The following is an 18,145-nucleotide window of genomic DNA, read 5'->3' on the forward strand; positions in this document are numbered from 1 at the left end:
AAAAAGTCCTCCACTTCTTGTCCACGTTGCCTTTGCTCAGCAAAGTGTTTCATGATGCATGATCAATGACCCAGCATATCCATTGTTGAAGCAACAATGGCAACAGTGCAAGATGCAAGCCTCGTTTTGGTTAGCGGTATTGCGGCCCAGCTTTTCCTCTAGAATCAGTATACACTAACTTTGTGTGAAAGGAAGTAGAATTGGCTGAGCCAGGTGGTCAGCAGCTGAGCACCGTAGACACTTGTAGCTTTGCAGGGAAGTAGAAATAAAACAAGTGGCAAGATTGGATCTGTGGCGACATGGTTTATTATTTTTGTGGCTCACACAAGTTTAAGCACGATGAGCAAAAATTAAGTTTTTCTCATAAGAGCTCATTCAGGTCAGGCACAGGGCAATATGACAGAAACTGAACCCAGCAATTAACAATCCAGCAACACATATTCACAACCTAAGGGGCGACGCCAACCATTCTTGTTCTCGTATGAGAAATATTGTACAACTGATGCAAAACTTTCAGGATGCAAGAAAAAGATTGTATATGACCACTCACACATACTGGATACTTTCACGGCAATAAATAATTTGTTTAGAAAGTTATACAACAAAGGCATGAGAGTAATACAGAGGAGGAATTTACGATGTAGGTTATATAAGCGATTGAAGGGGTCGCACAGGGATCTTGAGGGTCTATAACAGTAGTAAAGCACCGATTCCAGGCAACGTGGTCTTCACTATGGCTAAAACTTTCCTTTGAAATGCAGCCTACATTTCTGAGCTGGTATACAATTAGAGTGCAAATGACAGATGTATACCACAGGAGGTAATCACAGAGTTCCGGTCAAAGATATTTGGACCCAGGGGGAGCTTATTACTCACGGCAAGGTTTTCTTTCTTTTGTAAGTTCATAATTTGACAGTTTTCAGTGGTTTTACCTACAGGCCGGGTTATCATTTGATGCCCTTAAGAAACTTCTGTACATTAAAACACCCCAGAGAGTACAGCCACTTCACAGGTACTCCTAGGCAATGGGATAACAGTTTATAGAACAAGATGGGTTCAGTTCAGTGAGACGATCAGAGTGTGCACATTATTTTTGTGCAAACCTTGTAAATACTGAAACTTACGAACAGTAGCGAAAAAACACCGATGAAAATAAACAAGCAAGTGCATGCATAGCAAGGGACTAGATTAATCCACAAAAAAGATGGGACCCAAACGCCCTGCATCTTCACAAACATGCCAGCAGAACCTTGTTGATGCAAGAAGTGAAGCACAAAACAAGTGTCCGTCCCGCAAAGCAGTTGCAGCACTTTGAAGACAAACTTCAGAAAAAATTTCATCCAATAAAATAACAAACACAGGAAACTAAAAAGGAGACAGGAAGGCAGCTAGATCGTTCAAATTTCCACGGCAACATGCTGTACAAGGTGTTACTCCTACTACTTACGAAACGGTTTGGTGCTGCCAGAAATTGCGGCTTTTTTCAGAATGGCCACACTGTCTATTGGGCACGTCAAGCGTATCTGCCAGATCATAAAGTCAGAAATTGGGACGCGGGTTAGACTATAGTACGATTGGATTCGGGTGCTGTGCTATGCTCGTGACACAGCGTAGATTGCTAAAGAAAAAATGAAAACCTACAGATGAATCACAATGCAGAACACAGAGTTCCTGTGGAAACGACTCCTTCAGTTCTCGCTGAGGAAGGCTGGAAAGGCAGCCACTAAGCCCTGCAGACTGGTTCTTCTAGACGACGCCTCTGTTCCTGAAGGTGTAGCTGCCATTTTGCAGAAAAGATCAAAGTACAGCGTGCCGCCAACGATTCAGGCACACAATCTATTCACGTTAAACAGGAAGTTGGCTTATAAAGCTAGAGATGACAGTGAGAGATGCCTGTTAGATGGTGTGGACAGCATTATGAAAACTGCACGGAAAACGGACCTTCTACCAAAGGACAGCACACAGCATGTCATCTCCTACTTTGAAAGGAACGACCTACGATTACTACAAGGAGATAAAGAAGGCAGATTTGTGGTGATGTCTGCATCAAGGTACAAAGAAAAAGGCAACTGAAGCATTATCAAAGAACTTTGTACAGGTGAGCAGCAAGACTTGCAGAATGAAGACAAACGCGATAGCTATGTGCAATGAGATGCAGCTTCCTTGATTAGCCGCTGCCATCAGTAACTGCAAGAAAGAAACTTTAGACGTGTTCTTCACTGTGACGGCGCACAAGCTACACATGCCATTCAGGTGCATTGTCAGTCAACACGGTACTTGGTTACAGCAAGGTAGCTCATTTTTGCTTGACCACTTGCGAGCGCTTGAGTTGTGTGACCCATTTTTAACAAGAGATTCGACAGACGTCATTGCTTTTTTTAGAAAAGCAGAAGGAAATAGGTTTTACATTTTCCATTGATGTCGGATTTATTCTACTCCGTACCGCATACAGAGCTGTTTAAGTCTGTCAGACATTGCATTCAGTATAATGGAACTATCGCATTTCAAAACTCTGTGGGCATTAGTGTGAGAAAGTTTGTTGCTCCTCAAATTCTACCTTCGGTCGACGGTTGTTTCCTTTGACTCAGGCTTGCATATTTAAAAGAAAAGGATGTGCATAGGATCCTGTGTTGCCCCTGTGCTGTGAAACATTTTTTTTTATCCTCTATTGACCGGGAGTTACAATCCACGTTAGACAAAGGCACTGTCCTGCGAATTTGTAGATACGTGGATGACTTTTTGGTAATTTTAGCAACTGATTTTAACGTGGCCTATGACGACACCGTGCAAAGCGTATTGTGCTGCTTTACGCATGAGTTGCCGGTGAACAATCGTCTGCAATTTTTAGACAAATATAATGTGTTGTGAAGGACACTTGTGTTGGATATTTGCCAAGAGCAAAGAGAGTTGTTACCGTATGGCTTGACACACTCTAAGACTGTTAAGAAAGCCATCTGTTCTCTTTGCCTTGAATCTGCCCTGACTAAGTCCTGTGAGTACATGCTTGAGACGAGCTTTATCGCCCAGATTGATAGACTAAAAAACGCTGGCTTTCCCAGATGTGTTTTGTCCGCTGTATCTGAATCTTTGCTATAAAAAATGAAAGAAAAAAACAACACGCAGACTGGTCTAGAGCAGATAAGACCACAGGTGGTGCCCTATACACACTGCGTTGCGCATAGCCTGAAAAAAGTTGCTTTCAAGTATGATGTGTTCGTGGTTTTTCTGCACCAAGGAAACTGGGTGGCTTATGCACACGCATTGAGAGAAAGAAGAAACCTCAGTGTGAAGCGAAGCATGGGCAGATTTTTGTAAATTGTGTTGTTGGCGTGGTGTATGCAATTCCACTGACTTGTGGAATGTTGTACATAGGCCAAACAGGTTGTTGTGTGAATTTTAAAGCCTGGGAACATTTTAAATCGTTACAGAAAGGAACAGGCTCCAATTTAGCCCTTCATTGTAAACAGTATAAATGTAAGCCAGTTTTGAACGAAATCAGGATTTTGGGCAGAAGCCATGACAAATTGGCACGTAAAAAACTAGAAGCTTCTCACACTGCAAAGAATGGTGATGCATGTTGCAGTGATAGCTCCGTGGCAGTGCACAGGAAGGATAAAACTTTCCCGGAATCTTTTTTTGTAATCTTGAGTGATTAGTACGGCAAAGATTGCATTGAGTGATTGTGCGTCAGTTTATTGTATTTTGCAACTTTTCTTAAGAGCTTCTAACTTGACCATGTGACTGCATGATCACATATACTTGAGGCATGCGAACGTGAATAAACAGTTAATAGTCTAGCCGCATTCCTGTTTCCTGTGTTCGTTATTTTATTGGCTGGAATTTTTTTTCTGAGGCAATGCACTAACTAGCCCAACAACGAGTGTTATTTGAAGACAAATGTGTGGCAGATTTTTTATCCATTCTTTACTACCACTGATCTTTTAGTTGGAGCACAGCTTTCGACAGCGACAAAATGCAGAAAGAAGAATTCTCATGATTTGGGCTTATTGCTCAAGCCTTGCACCAGCATAGGCAGCCATGCAAAGGCAAGTTGGAACCAGTTGCATTGTCATCACCAAAAGGTAGTATAGATAGATGGCCACTCATACTAGGCATTTGACAGGCTGATTACTATTATTTTCAAGTCGTCAAAAGCTAGATGAAAAATGGCCACAGCGTGACCCGCCATCATCCTTCAGGCATGAAAAACGTTGCACTGCTGCTGTTCCTCTGCATTTTGCAACTGACCACACTGCACAAGCTACTGTCTTTCAGTACGAAAGTTAGTTGCTAAACAAAATGTAAACAGAACCACTGTGGCACACGTCACTCATTCTGCAATCTTGTTGGCTTGTTGAGATCATGTGCTCGTTGTGTTCACTCAGCCAGACTAGAATGCAGAATGTGGAACACACAGACCATACTACAACACTCAGAATAAACTACAAGCTACAATATGTCATTGCTTCTGTGCAGTGTTTTACACAGCAAAACAGCAGATGCACTTGACATTGGATATAAAAAAAAGAGACCTGTTTGGCATATTAGGAAACAGGCCAGTGCATGATGAGCAACAGCAGATACATCATGCCCATTCCTGGCCTTTCCTAGCAGGATGACTGACCACTACAAAGCTACTTACAACAAACTTTGCAGTGAATGACAAACACTTTTTGGTAATGGCACAAGAAAGTTAACAAAGCGCACATATTTGGGTTGCAGCAGAAGCATTCAGTGCACGAATGCACAAGCTCTTAAGCTCTTGAGGCTTATCACAACTCAACAAGGTTTCAACAACACATGTGTCAGCTACTAAAGAATACAGTGACAACAAAGGCAGGAGGTACCAAAAACGGCCAAACTTTGCAAATGGCACCACTGGAGTGTACGCCGTACAAGCAATAAAATTGGGCCAGTTTCAGTAGCTGCTAGGTTATGCAGCTGTTGCCTTCATGTACATCCCAAAAACTTCCCAACTGATTGTAGAGGGGAATCCATTTACTATTATGTAGTTCTTTGTCTAGCTAAGTATTTAGGTATTGTGCCATGCTAACAAAACAGTTTTTAGAATACTTTTCACTACATAAACCAGCTGAATTGTATATATGCCCATTAAAATCCTACCCTAGTCCTGTACCACAATAGGTGGCTTGGTAAAAGCACTAGGTCTTCATATGTTAGTGCAACAAGTTCCGTGCTTGCTGCAGTTCCGTGCTTGCTGCAATTCATTTCCCTAGCTAGAGAAACCTTTATACCGATGCACTGCTCCACAAGCGTTGATTGTGTTGCTCAGAAACACACAAGTGCAATAAACGGCTCAGTAGGTCACATATGAAACATTATGACTACCCTAAACATGCGTCATGTGTGAGTAAGTCAAACTTGCTACTGCGAACTTAAGCTTGTATTCAATTGGTGCCGAGACACTCACCAGCTTAAGAAAATGAAAATAAGGTAGAAGACAAACACGTAAGATAATTCAGCACATCTTACCAATTTGGTACAGTTTACCATTTTGCCAGTTGAATCTGCAAAATGCAAATTTCTGCTCATACTACAAGAAATCCAGACATGAGCAATGAGGCTCAATATTAAAAAATCTTAGAACTCCCAAGTTGAAAAAAATTGTAGCAATGTACATTAGACAAGGTGAAAGCAGTTACAAAAACAACTAAAACATCTGAGTAGTCAAGAAGGATAAAAGACATTGACGAACATGCAAATGATAATGTTTTACACCGGTCTTAAAAATGTGAACAGACCTGCATGCTACTGAGTTGCCCAGATGTACCAGCTCACTATTTACCTACACCAATTGCAGTTTACACCACAAAAAGGAAGTAGCTCCCAGAAAGTTTTTATTAAAGCTAATCTGCTATCAAAGCTAATCTGGCCACAGAAATCTCTGCACTGAAACACAATGGTGACACCAAGTGCATCTTATATTAACTTCTTTGAGCATTCAGGATGAAAATCTTTGCCAAAAGATGTTGCTACCACGCAGAACACATGCTGATCATAGTATGTTTGGATCCAGAGCACAGCCATATGTTACGGCCACAACGTAGCTATTTATTAACTAGCTTGTCGCAAGTGCACTTGCGAAACCCAGACCACATTTTGGGAGCCCCAGAAAGTGCTGTGAATTGCAATTAGTGCGAAAACGAGCACTATTTTTAGCCAATGTCACCAATTCTGGTTCGCTAAAACTGTTCCTATCTTAGGCTTGCAGACAACAGAAATCTGTTATATTACATGAATCCTTCCAATTGCAAGCAGGAAATCAGCACTGCTAAACTGTGACAGGATTTCACTAATTTCAAGAAGGCTTCAAGCCTCTCACCTTATCAAACTGAAACTCCGTGTAAAACTGGCAGTGTTCAGGTACCGCTACTACACCAAACATGTGCAAACAGCTCAACGACAGATCACAAGGTGGTTCCTACAGCAGTGCTAAATGTGCACCACTGACAACTGCGGACAGACTTGGCTCAGCCCTGTGTGTCACAACTGGCACCGTAAGGTGAGACACACTACCCACAAGAATAACAAGTTGTCAGAGGGCTTGGACGGCATGGAGCAGTGGGGAGGTCCCTTCTTCCAACACTGCTCAGTGGCACCATTCTGGTGATCATGCCTGCTTTGGCAAAACACACTTCTCAGTGATACCAGCGATAGTTTGTGCAAGCTATTGCACCAAGTAGTGGTCACGCTGAGCATATTGGTAATGCTAACTGCAGATCGATTACCAGTCAGCCTAAGGGTCAGAGCACTTACAGGGGGCCGTTGCAGGCAGGACCCCAAAACTGGCGCTATCATCAAACACCAACGGGTGCACTAATTTCAGACGCTTCGAGCACGGGCTACAAAATAGGAGGCAGTGTATCCAGCAGCTACACCAGTGGCAGTTTACCAGCTGTGGAATTAATTATTTTATGGTGATTAATTGCCATTAAAACTGCTGGGGACTCATCGTTGACTGTTTCATTGATATAAGCTTAACTACAAGACACTTGTTTTGAACCCTCACTAAGGGCAAGTAGTCGGGGAAGCGTTAAAATACCCAGGTCACTGGCAAGCTCTCTGAAATTGTGACTGCTCAAAAGCACTCCCATCAGACATTGAACATGTGCCAGGACACCGCTCTTCCCGTTATCAGAGAGACTGCCTTCAGACAGAGTTCACAAAACTGCTTCCAAATTAAAAATTGAAACTCTATGCTTTCCAGCTCGAAACCAAACATCACAACAAGTTCAGAATGCATGCTCACAATAATGAATGCGAACAATCTATATGAGCCCACTAGACAAACAACAAAGCTGGGTAGAGGGCAGCCTCCAAGGAATGTCAATGACTCCTCAACACCATCCCCCTTTCACACAAACTGAAGGAAGAATGGCAATGACACTAAAACAACAAAGTGCACTTTTGACAAGCAAAGACATCACAACAAAACTAGAGGGATACAGGAAGGCAACAGTACCAGTTAAAACGAAAAGCCTGATGAAAAAGAGGCATTGGCATGACTGTGAAAAAATAAGAACACACACATGCACTGCTTTAATAGACACAAAGTGCAAAAACACTCAAACTTTCGATTGGAGGCACTGCTGTGTGCAACCCCCCCACACGGTTTGCAAGCTGATGTTCTGGCAGTGAAGCAAGAGCAACGAATGCTCAATGGAGCTAGCTACCACCACAGCTGACAAGTACTTCCACCTAGGGACACTCATCAAGCTTGGCATACAATAGGTGAGGCTGAGCAAGCACCTTAGTGCAGGTCCCAGTGGTGCTTCGAACCACCACAGGCAGAGAAGGAAGGTCTCTACAAATACCCGGACAAGTGAAGTCATCGCTCAGGGGGTTTCTCTCGATGTGCTCGAAGCCGGGGGCGGCAGTGGCGCTTGTGCAAGGGCCAGTCGCGCTGCTGGCAGAAGAGGCCACAATAACGGGCGGCTTGGCAACGGCCACAGATGCTGAACTCCCGGGGCTCCCGCTCCAGGCTGCTACAGGGCGGATAGTGGCACTCATAGTAGCAGCCACCTTCCTCTGAAACAGTACATCGCCTCTTAATCATAGGTCAGCAAAACTTGTGTGGCCCACTCAGATTCATGAAATATATTCTGAGCTTTGGACTCAACCTCAAAAAAATTTTCCAGAGCCTGATTCACTCCAACTAATGAAAATTTTCTTCAACCGAACTCATTCGGACTCAAACTCACCAAAACATGGCTCACCCGAACTCACGGCTCAGTCTGAGCCCGAGTGAGCAGACTCATCGAGTCCATTAGTCTAGGATTGGCTTCTTCGACAATGGTGTCAATGCTCTTCAATACCCATGTAATCAGTGCTCTTCTTGGTGCCATGTTAAAAAACGGGTCACCGATCAATGTCAAACAAAACAAATGACGTCTCTGAATTCGTACGGATCCCTTGTTCACAATTTTCTTTGACATTGGTTAGTGACCTGTTTTTCAACAACGCCTTTACCTGGCCATCAGTATTCCGTCGAACTCTCGAGTACCTCTTCTTGGTGCCGTTTTACATAGTATTTTCAACAACAACTCCTGAGTGCTTTCAAACTTGTAAGGTCATTTTTTTTTAAAGTGATGACAGCATAAGATATATATTCATTAAGAACTTCCATCAAAGACTTGATGGGAGGGAGATCAAGGCACTCCCCTATGCAATTTGCACCTCTGATCAATAAATGTTGATATCATGTGTGAACGACACTGCTTAGAAATATATCTGCGAGTAGATATGAGTATAAACTTGAATACAGACAAGGCTGATAATACTGCCGAAGATGAGTAGATAACAGTTTCGTTCGGCAAAATAAAGTGGAACTCACTCAGACTCTCAAGAAATATATCTTAATCTTAGGACTCGTTCAGACTCGGACTCATCAAAACTTTCTTGAGCCAAACTCGCTCGCACTCACAACTCACAAAAATTTTCTTAAACTGGACTCACTTAGACTCCGACTCGCAAAAATGTTACTCACACGGACTCGCGGCTTGACCCGAGTCTGAGTGAGTCCCAGTGAGTCGACTCATGAGTGAGTTCACCGACCTATGCCCTTAACCCACTGGTGACCAGTCAATTGAACAGCCATGTTTTATTTTTGGGACTCTTGTTAGGGCACTACAATGTTTACATTGCAATCTGTTGATTCACTTGGTCCTTTGTTCATTTTAAAAAAAGAACCACCCAAGGAAGATGCCGAAGAAAAATCTTTTGGTAAATCACCCTGTGAGCCTGACAACTGTGCAGATAACATCGACTTCATTTGGCAATCTAGGTGCTCAGTATGAGCGATATTAAAAATGTTAGACTGTTATCTACAAGCTGGCGCAGCATAGCCAGATCTGATGAAAACAGTATTTATTTGGGCATTTTATGCAATAAAGACTGAAAAATGCACACTAGTCATTGAATAATCTGCCATTGTCAAAGATATGCCAGTGAGCATGGGTGTGTTGCAAAGACATTTAAATCTGAAACTCTCGCCCTTTTCGCACCTGCCTGACAGAACTGCTCTCTCGTATTGACGCACTGCACATGTGCCCGCCAGAAATGTTTTGCAAGAAATTTTTTCGGTGGAGGGAAGGTGGGGTTGCATCATACTTTATGAATGCTTTTGCATGTGTTTGTGTGCATGTACCTATAAGCAAGCAAAATTGAAAAACTTCGGGCAGGGTTTAAACCCCCCCTTGGCTACACCCATGGTGTCCAGGCTGTGAAAGAGAAGAGTACGGGCAGGGGCACTACTGTATGAAGGAGGAAGCAGCTCTTGTGCATTATAATTACCGAGTTTTAACATCCCAAAACCATGATAATGTTACGCAAGAGGCCACAGTGAAGGACTCCGCAAATTTTACCACCTGGGGTTCTTCAGGTGCACCTAAATCTAAGCACACTGGTCTCAAGCAATCAAAGCTCCATCGAAAATGCGGCTGGGATTCAAATCCCACCATTCTCGGGTCAACAGGTGAGCATAACCACTATGCCACGAGCTGGCGTATTAACCCAGAGTACAAGCTCCATCCTTTGTTCCAAAGCTTTCAACTTGCGCACATGAGCCAGCGAAAAAAATCCAGACCCAACTGGGTTTGATCGCAATCGAAGTATGTCGCGACGCATGCATAACTTAGTCATGCGCTTGCGAGGATTGATTTCTGTGAATGCGCTGTGCTGCATGGTTAATCTGAATGACAATCTTCGGCGATATTTTCTAGTCTTCTTGATGTTTCTTGGGCACCACAAGCTAGACATACGCCTTGCCGCGGTGGTCTAGTGGCTAAGGTACTCGGCTGCTGACCCGCAGGTCGCGGGATCCAATCCCTGCTGCGGCGGCTGCATTTCCGATGGAGGCGGAAATGTTGTAGGCCCGTGTGCTCAGATTTGAGTGCACGTTAAAGAACCCCAGGTGGTCGAAATTTCCGGAGCCCTCCACTACGGCGTCTCTCATACTTTTGGGACGTTAAACGTTGCAATAATACCTGCTCCCATCGTTTGCTCAACTATTAATTACAATTACCGTATCTTGTTTCCAGTGACTCTGCTGGTCTCTGGCATCAACCAATTTGTTTACCAGCAGCTCAGCACATCACGGCAGCTTACAGAAGAGAGACGTTCGAATATGCAATGAAGAATGACAGCATCAGGACAAAATCATTCTGAATGCCCTGAACTGCAGACAGCTGCAAAAGGCCTGACAGCCTGGCGCGAATAACCGCCGCAAATTCTCGCGTACATTCCTGGAAAGTCCTTGGTCGTACTCGCCACACGTCAACCCCCACACAGTACACAAAATATTTTCGTGGAAGTTCTTGCTGCACACGTGATAATCAATGCTCGGTTGTTTCCCCACACCGCCGCAAATTCTTGCGTACATTCCTAGAAAGTCCTTGGTCGTACTCGCCACACGTCAACCCCCACACAGTACACAAAATATTTTCGTGGAAGTTCTTGCTGTACACGTGATAATCAATGCTCGGTTGTTTCCCCACTCTCGACTTTATCAAACACGCATCCCACTGCTTCTTAATTTAGCGTACGCTCGAAAACTCATACCAGGGCGAGAAGCAGCGCATCATGCGCTCATTTAACCATACAAGGGCTAAACGAATGGTGGCCGTGATTCCAGGCTTCAAAAATTGTTCTTTTCAGCCTGGTGCAAATAAAGGCAACTTCTTATGCCTACAGATCCACCAAGTACATCGTCATGCGCCCACCAAACATTTTTACCAGACGCAAAGACTTTTCGGATGCAATGACGCTTAAAAAGAAAGAAGTGGCCGCTGAGTGAGCTGCACATTTGAGGATGAATGCAGAGTCGTTTCGCCAATTTCATTTATCAGTCAGGTGTATTGCGTGACATTTTCAAAGAGCTCATTCACATCAAGGCTCACTCGAATGCATTAGGTACTGCAGCAATGGGTGTATAAACAAACCTGTAGGTTAGAAATTGAACAGGATTGGGGTTGAAAGCAAGCGTGCTGCACTGACGACGGCATAGGCGAGTCACGGGATGACGTCACAGGAAAGCAGTGCTGGTGTTTCCAGTGGTTGCCCTCACTCCCAATATTGTCGATCATATTTGCTACCCCTTCCTGTCCTTCAAGAATTCCAGTTATCAGCTTGAAAATGCTCCGATACTGAGGTAATGTCAAAGGGAAAGCGGCAGAAATAGTATCAGCCAAACGGGTTTAAAGGTTGTGTGTGAGCTCTTGCCAGTCCGCAGTAAATGTTTCTTGGAAACTCAGTGTTGCATCCAGTTGGAGAACACTGTTGCATTTCTAATAAGCCCGAAGACTTGTTCAACCATTGGGAAAATTGCCGCTCTTGAAATAACACTTCATTTAAACAGTTTAAGTCAACACAACGACTAATCTCCTAATACTTTAGGGACCACCACCAGTCCAAAGCACCATAGTGGATCATCGATGTAGCAAATCACTTTGCCACTCTCGAGCTTGTAGATCTCATACCTTACGGTTTCTTGTAGAAAAATAAGCATGCGACAAGCTGCGCTGAGAGAAAATGGTGTAGCATCAAACATTAGGCAAATTTGACATTCCTCTTTGAGAGTGCCAGGTGTCCAGAACAGTTCAGTGTGAAGTGATGCCTCGGGTGCCTGCACTCCGCCAAGGAATTTACCAATATCGAGGGCTTGGAAAGGGAGCGACACATTTCTTTGACAATGTTTAAACATGCCTCGCCTACTTTGCAGATCCTGCCACTTGCAATCAACTGTAGAGGATCAAGCTATCAACTTCCTGTCTTATTCAGCTCAACCTCCTTGTCACAGGTGACAAAGGGTGACATCATCATGACTGTCCAGTAGAAAATTCCAGCCGCGGAACATCACCAGCAGAAAAGCACTTAAAGGCATCATTGAAACGACTGACCTTCAGTGGGATCGGAAGCGTTTCTTTGACACTGTTCAAGCACATCCGGCTTGCTTTACTGTTGCCCTGTATCCCAATTCCATTTAAGTGATCCTTTTCTTATTGCTCTTCTGCTGTCAAACGGTTGTTTTTAGGTGTATTGTGGACAGACTTGATGTTTATGCTTTCGGGTAGTGCTGAGACCAATCCAGGACCTACTACTGATGAACTGCTGCAACTAATACTAGCTAAGCAAATGCAGATTTAAACTCGTCTTACTCACATTGAAGGTAAACTTGAAAGCTTCTCTGAGTAATTGGCAAAAGTAAAAAAGCTAAAGACTACCATTCAAGGAATCGAAAGCGCATCTGAACAGCAATAACAGTGACTGAGTAACAGGATCTGAGTAACAGACATATTTGCTCAGAGTCTTGGTTTAGCGTTGTCTGTGGAAAAAATTCACAGAATCAGCCAAAAGAAGGGTGGTCATCCAAGACTGGTTATCATAAGATTAAACGATTACAAAGAGAACTTAACTATCTTGAGAAGCTGTAAAGAATTGAAAAGGAACTGTAATAAGTGTGTCCGACGATTTCTCACTGGAAACTCTTCAGAAAAGAAGCTGCTTGGGCATTCTGCTAAGAAAGATAAGCTTGATGGCGTGATGATTAAACTCATTCGTGATGAACCGCACATTATTTACACACTCTCTATACGTGAGACATACACTGAAATGCTTGAGTCAAAATCGACAAGTCTGCAAAAAGCGTACCACCCCACACCACCTGACGTCCGTTGAGACGTCCCCCGCTACGCCACCGATTACCAAAGAGAGGGAAGACCACTAAACCCCCTGTCTATCCGGTTCCCTCTTGGCTACTTGTCTCAATCACTTCTCACATATAGGGATTCATGCTGGGGCCGGGAAGTAAGAGACGCTACTACCTGTTTCTGTTTACTGATTCATTTAATCTAGTAGCAAGTGCAAATGGCGTACACACATACTGTCCGTGAACGACATCTCTGTTAGACGAAATTGTAACACGTCAGGAAATACTCGCGACATGCGTAACAGGATACATAAGCGAAGTAACGGTGACAATACAAGGGTGTCTCAATACAGAGTAAACACAGGACTACACAAATGATAAAGTTATCAATGAATAAAACCGCGCAATGTCTCAATATGCCGCATCCCTTCCCGCAAAGCTCGTTTAAGTAAGTGAGGTGAAATTTGTCTCACAGAATGTCCATGTAGTCGGGGCCTCGGAGTTGGCTGCTCGAATCAGGGCCGAAGGTTGGTTCTTGGCGTCGAGGTCTGATCTGTCCAATTCGTCAGCGTCTTCATTGTCTTCGCCATCGTCGCCTACGTCGTGCCTCTTAGTGATTTCCATCTTAGCCCTCTTTCGTAACGCTCCATTCACTAGCCTCCTATCCCTAACTTTCATTCCTCATCGTACCGTCCTTGGCCCAGTCATCATCTCATCGACTCTCATCGCTATCTCTTCGCACCGTTATCTTCCTTTTTCATTCCGTCTCTCTACCATCTCGAGCTCATCGTATCATATCGCTGACTCTCCACGTATCGTCTCGTAGTCCCTTTTTGTAGGACCCGACTCCGCCCTACCGGGGCACCAAACCGATCGCTACTGTTGACACGACACATTTTCTTGTCAGTAGGAGTGTATCATCTTCGACGGCCGCCCTCGCGGCCCACACCAGTAGAAAACCCTCTCCCAAACAAAGCCGAGCAAGTAACAATGTACAAACTCAAGCCTCAGGGAGAAAGATGGGCGAGCCGTCCGAAGACACTAATTACGGGTGAACAATGGTCCCGATGCTTCCGACAAAGTGCATCGTCTGTAATGGGCAACGTCCGGAGTTTGCAGTGTTGTGCCTAAAAGTTTTCGGCCGAACCGATTGTCCCGGTTTCTGGTACTTGATAAGCCGAAGTCCAGAACGAGTCTCGATGTCTCCATGCAGCTCGGTGTCTCCCGCGAAATTCTCCATAGCCGCCGCTTCTTCGTCATTCAACGCCGCGGGTGGCCATCCGCGCAGAATGCAGTAATGAGCCCTGGAGCCACGGAGGCTGACCGAAAGTCAGGTCGGACCCGGCACAGGCGCTGCGGCAGGGTCGCATTCCCCGAACCAACAAAAGGTGCTCTGCTGCTCCCCCATGCCACAAATCTGAAGGGTGCGCGTGGATTATCTCCACCGTACACTGTCACACTGTCTGTAGACGACAAGGCGCCGCCCGGTCCTCGTGTTTGCGCGGGGTAGCCCGCGAGAATAGTAAAAATAATCTTTCAAGGTACTCCACTCCGGCATGCCCATTCGTTACACCGAAGGTTTTCTTTTCCCTTTTTTATGTGTGGGATTAAGAAACGAGCGAAATTATCTTAAAAGGACCGGGATTCAGTCCGTGTTTGCGGGGACGTCACACTGTGGTCAAATTTTACATTGTTAAGTGTGAGTGCACGGAGTGTTCTGAACAAAATTGCTGATGTAGAAAGCTTGACCATGATATATGAGCTCCATATGATTTTGTTAAAAAACCAGTAAACAGGCTCCGACTTTTTTTTTTTTTACACACCCCATACAAGCTCAGCAACTCGGCGATCGGCGACGTGACGTAGCACGCAGCTCCCCTATTGGTCTAAATCAAGTGTGAAAAAAACAGTAGTGAAGTCAACGTCGGTTCCTGTTCCCACCCACAGCTACGAAACTGCCCCAGGTTTCTTGGCACTATGGTGAAAGAACCAGCCTCCCAGTTGTCGCGTGCACGTGTACACTCCTCGCTCAACTACAGCGTGTGTGCGGACGTACTAACGTACTTCGCCCTTGACATGAGCAACACGGGTAAAAAGAATTGCTCTGTCGTCGGCTGCAAATCGAGCAACTGGGCAGCAGAGAAGCATCAGCACCGGGTGCCTCACGATGGGGCCCTGCGCGCTGCATGGCTGAAGCGAATCGAGCATCCAGCGACGTATGTCGGAGACCTGATCGCTTGTGGTCGACACTTTGCACCCGACGCAAACACGGTTGACCCGTGGCTGGTGCGGCAAACGGTAAACAAACAACCACGCTTCGCAACAAGCGGAAGTGTGTTGCGACTGATCGAGTTCACCGATGACGTCAATCGCTGACGTGGTGTCACGTTGCCAAAGTGGGCGGAGTCACGACGAAGGGCTACGCCTTCCCCTTCATGGAAGGGAGAAAGGGGGCGAGGCCGCGCGAAACTTTGAAACCAGCTTAGACCGAAATGTTCTAACCCCTATAACTTCCTTAATATAGCACATACTCGCAAAACTCTGGCGGCAGCTGTCGAGATACAGCCCGCATGCGCGAAGCGTCGGCGCAAGCAAAAAGGGAATCGTACAGCCGCACTGAAGAGTACGGTCGAAAAAACCCCCGCCGTTTATTCTGATGGCTAATAATATACACTCACAAACATCACGTGACATACAGCTTGACGGACGCCGCTTGCACCCGCTATCTGTTGTGGCGATACACTTCGAACACCGGCGGGTGATAACGGCACATCCCCCTTTCAACGACAACAGCTACACATCCACGTGCACCACCGAGGTAAAGAATATACATTATACAAACAAAAACAACCACCGAGGTAAAGAATATACATTATACAAACAAAAACAATTCCACCAAAATAACACCGCAGAGAGCTACTCATCAATACCAAGCTTTATGGGCTTCTTCACCACTCTACCGTATCTTGTTACTGCGTGTGCGGAGTCACCATGGGCCACATCGCCAGTTTGAGGCACCTCGCCTGTTGCATTCAAGTCGCCTGTGCTACCATTCAATTGGGCAGTACTCGCCTGCGCGGAAATGTCCGCGTTTCCCCTTTCATTTGGACTATGGTTGAGCGACCCCTGGTTACTGTGAAGATCAGTGCTATTGACTAACTGTGCAGTGCCCAGCTGCTCTTCATTCACTGAAAACTCAAAGGTTTCCGTGCTTGCACGTTCTCTCTGTAGGCGGTTAAGCCTTCTCCTGTTCCTATCGAGATCAACCCCATAGTCTGTCTGCACCACGTATGAACGAGGTTGCGGCGTTGGTGCAAGGATTGCAGCCTTGCGTTTCAAGTCAGTCATCCACACCTGGTCCCCTACTTTGTGGAGATAGGTTTGCGCAAGGCTTACCTACTATGTGCAACCGTGTAGGGATGAGACGTCCTCCTCTGCCGCTGCGTGCGAAGACGTTGCGGCCGGGTTCGTCGTTTTCTCCGGCACGGCGCAGAAACCACGCACGAGGCAGGATAACAACAACGGGTTTATTAACCCAAGATGCAGCACAGTGCGACACTCACGGGCTTGCAGGCCGTATAGGGAACTCCGCAAGACCGAGCAAGTACACTTGCCTAGGGCGCTACGACTCCCGCGCAAGGGCCGAAGGCGAACGCTTGAACGAGAAGCCGCCTGCTAAGCAGCGCGTCAACCTCTCGTGGAGGCCTGAGAGCATCTGCCGCAACGAGCAAATCGTCGGGCGCAACACAACTCGTAGGAGAGGAGGATGTCACCCGCGCCCAATGAGAAATGGCGCTGCGTTGTGACGTAGGCCCGCGCAGCGCACCCGCGTAGCTTGCCCGGACATGCCAGCGCGGGAAGAAGCCGACGGTTGACTGGCCCAGACCAAGAGGCGCCCTGGCAGCCATCTTGGCGGATGCCGGTGCTTATGCGTGCCCGGGCTACCATGGTGGCGCACCTGCGGCAGCTGGGGAATGAGGCGCCAGGTAGGAGGGCGCTCTCGATTCCCACAACTTCCAACTTGGGAAGTGGCCTGGCGCAATGGCACTGGTTGTAATAACGGCACTGCCGCCTCCTGACCTCTTGTTCAGTGGCCACTGCTACTGTCGGGCTGCTTTGTCCTGGGTTTGGGATAGGAGGTAGCATTGACACTCTTGTCTTGAGCCGCCTACCCATAAGTATTTCCACAGGACTCACTCCAAGTACTCCGGAAGTTGCCCTGTAAGCCAACAGTGTGAGGTAAGGGTCTTGGGACTTTAAAATGAGGTGCTTAATCGTCTGAACCATTCGTTCAACTTCCCGTTGCCCTGCGGGTGCCTCCGACTCACGGTGACATGGCGGAACCCATAAGCCCTAACGAAGTGTTCAAAGTCAGTCGCTACAAACTGTGGACCGTAATCGGTGACCACGTACTCAGGGATTCCATGCCTTTGCAAAAATGCTTTTCAGTCTTTCAATTACCACGCAAGATTGTGTGGAAGGAAGAATAGCAATCTCGGGGTAGCGTGAAAGGTAATCAACCACGACAAGGTAGGCCTGACCTTTGATCACGCATACGTCCACCCCAACCCTCTCTAAAGGGAATGAAGGGGTCGCGATCGCTATCATAGGCTCAGCTCGTTTCGGCGCATGTGTGCGCAAACATCACACCGGTTCACGAACTAGGCCAGTTCGGTGCTCAATCCAGGCCACCAAACTGAACCTTTAGCTACCCTGCGACATCGACCGAAGCCCTGATGCCCATCGTGCAGTTTGCGCAGCACTTCCACCCATAAATATTGCAGAATTACAAGCCTCGTTCCTTCCAACAACAGACCATCAATGATGTTGAGGCATGCTCTATCTTGCCAGTATGAAATCAGGAACAAAGAAACAGTGGGTTTTTTGGGCCAACCAGTATGACACAGCCTGTGAAACCATTTGCAAATGTTGTCTTTCATTTGACACTCTTTCACTCCGACCAAAAAATTGTCCCCCATT

The 18,145-nt window shown here is 45.9% G+C and overlaps 1 protein-coding gene across 1 annotated transcript in view; it reads right to left on the reverse strand.

Annotated features, from left to right (window-relative positions):
- Positions 1–288: 288 nt before the first annotated feature.
- The window catches only part of LOC119160761 (zinc finger MYND domain-containing protein 19), a 125,745-nt gene continuing 107,888 nt past the window's right edge, over positions 289–18,145 (reverse strand). Inside the window, exon 6 of the mRNA XM_037412989.2 lies at positions 289–8,049. Within this exon, the coding sequence (XP_037268886.1) occupies positions 7,850–8,049 (200 nt within the window). The 3' untranslated portion in view covers positions 289–7,849. The remainder of the gene's footprint in view (positions 8,050–18,145) is intronic.

This window comes from Rhipicephalus microplus, chromosome X (assembly GCF_043290135.1).
Source record: "Rhipicephalus microplus isolate Deutch F79 chromosome X, USDA_Rmic, whole genome shotgun sequence".
Lineage (NCBI taxonomy): Eukaryota > Metazoa > Arthropoda > Arachnida > Ixodida > Ixodidae > Rhipicephalus > Rhipicephalus microplus.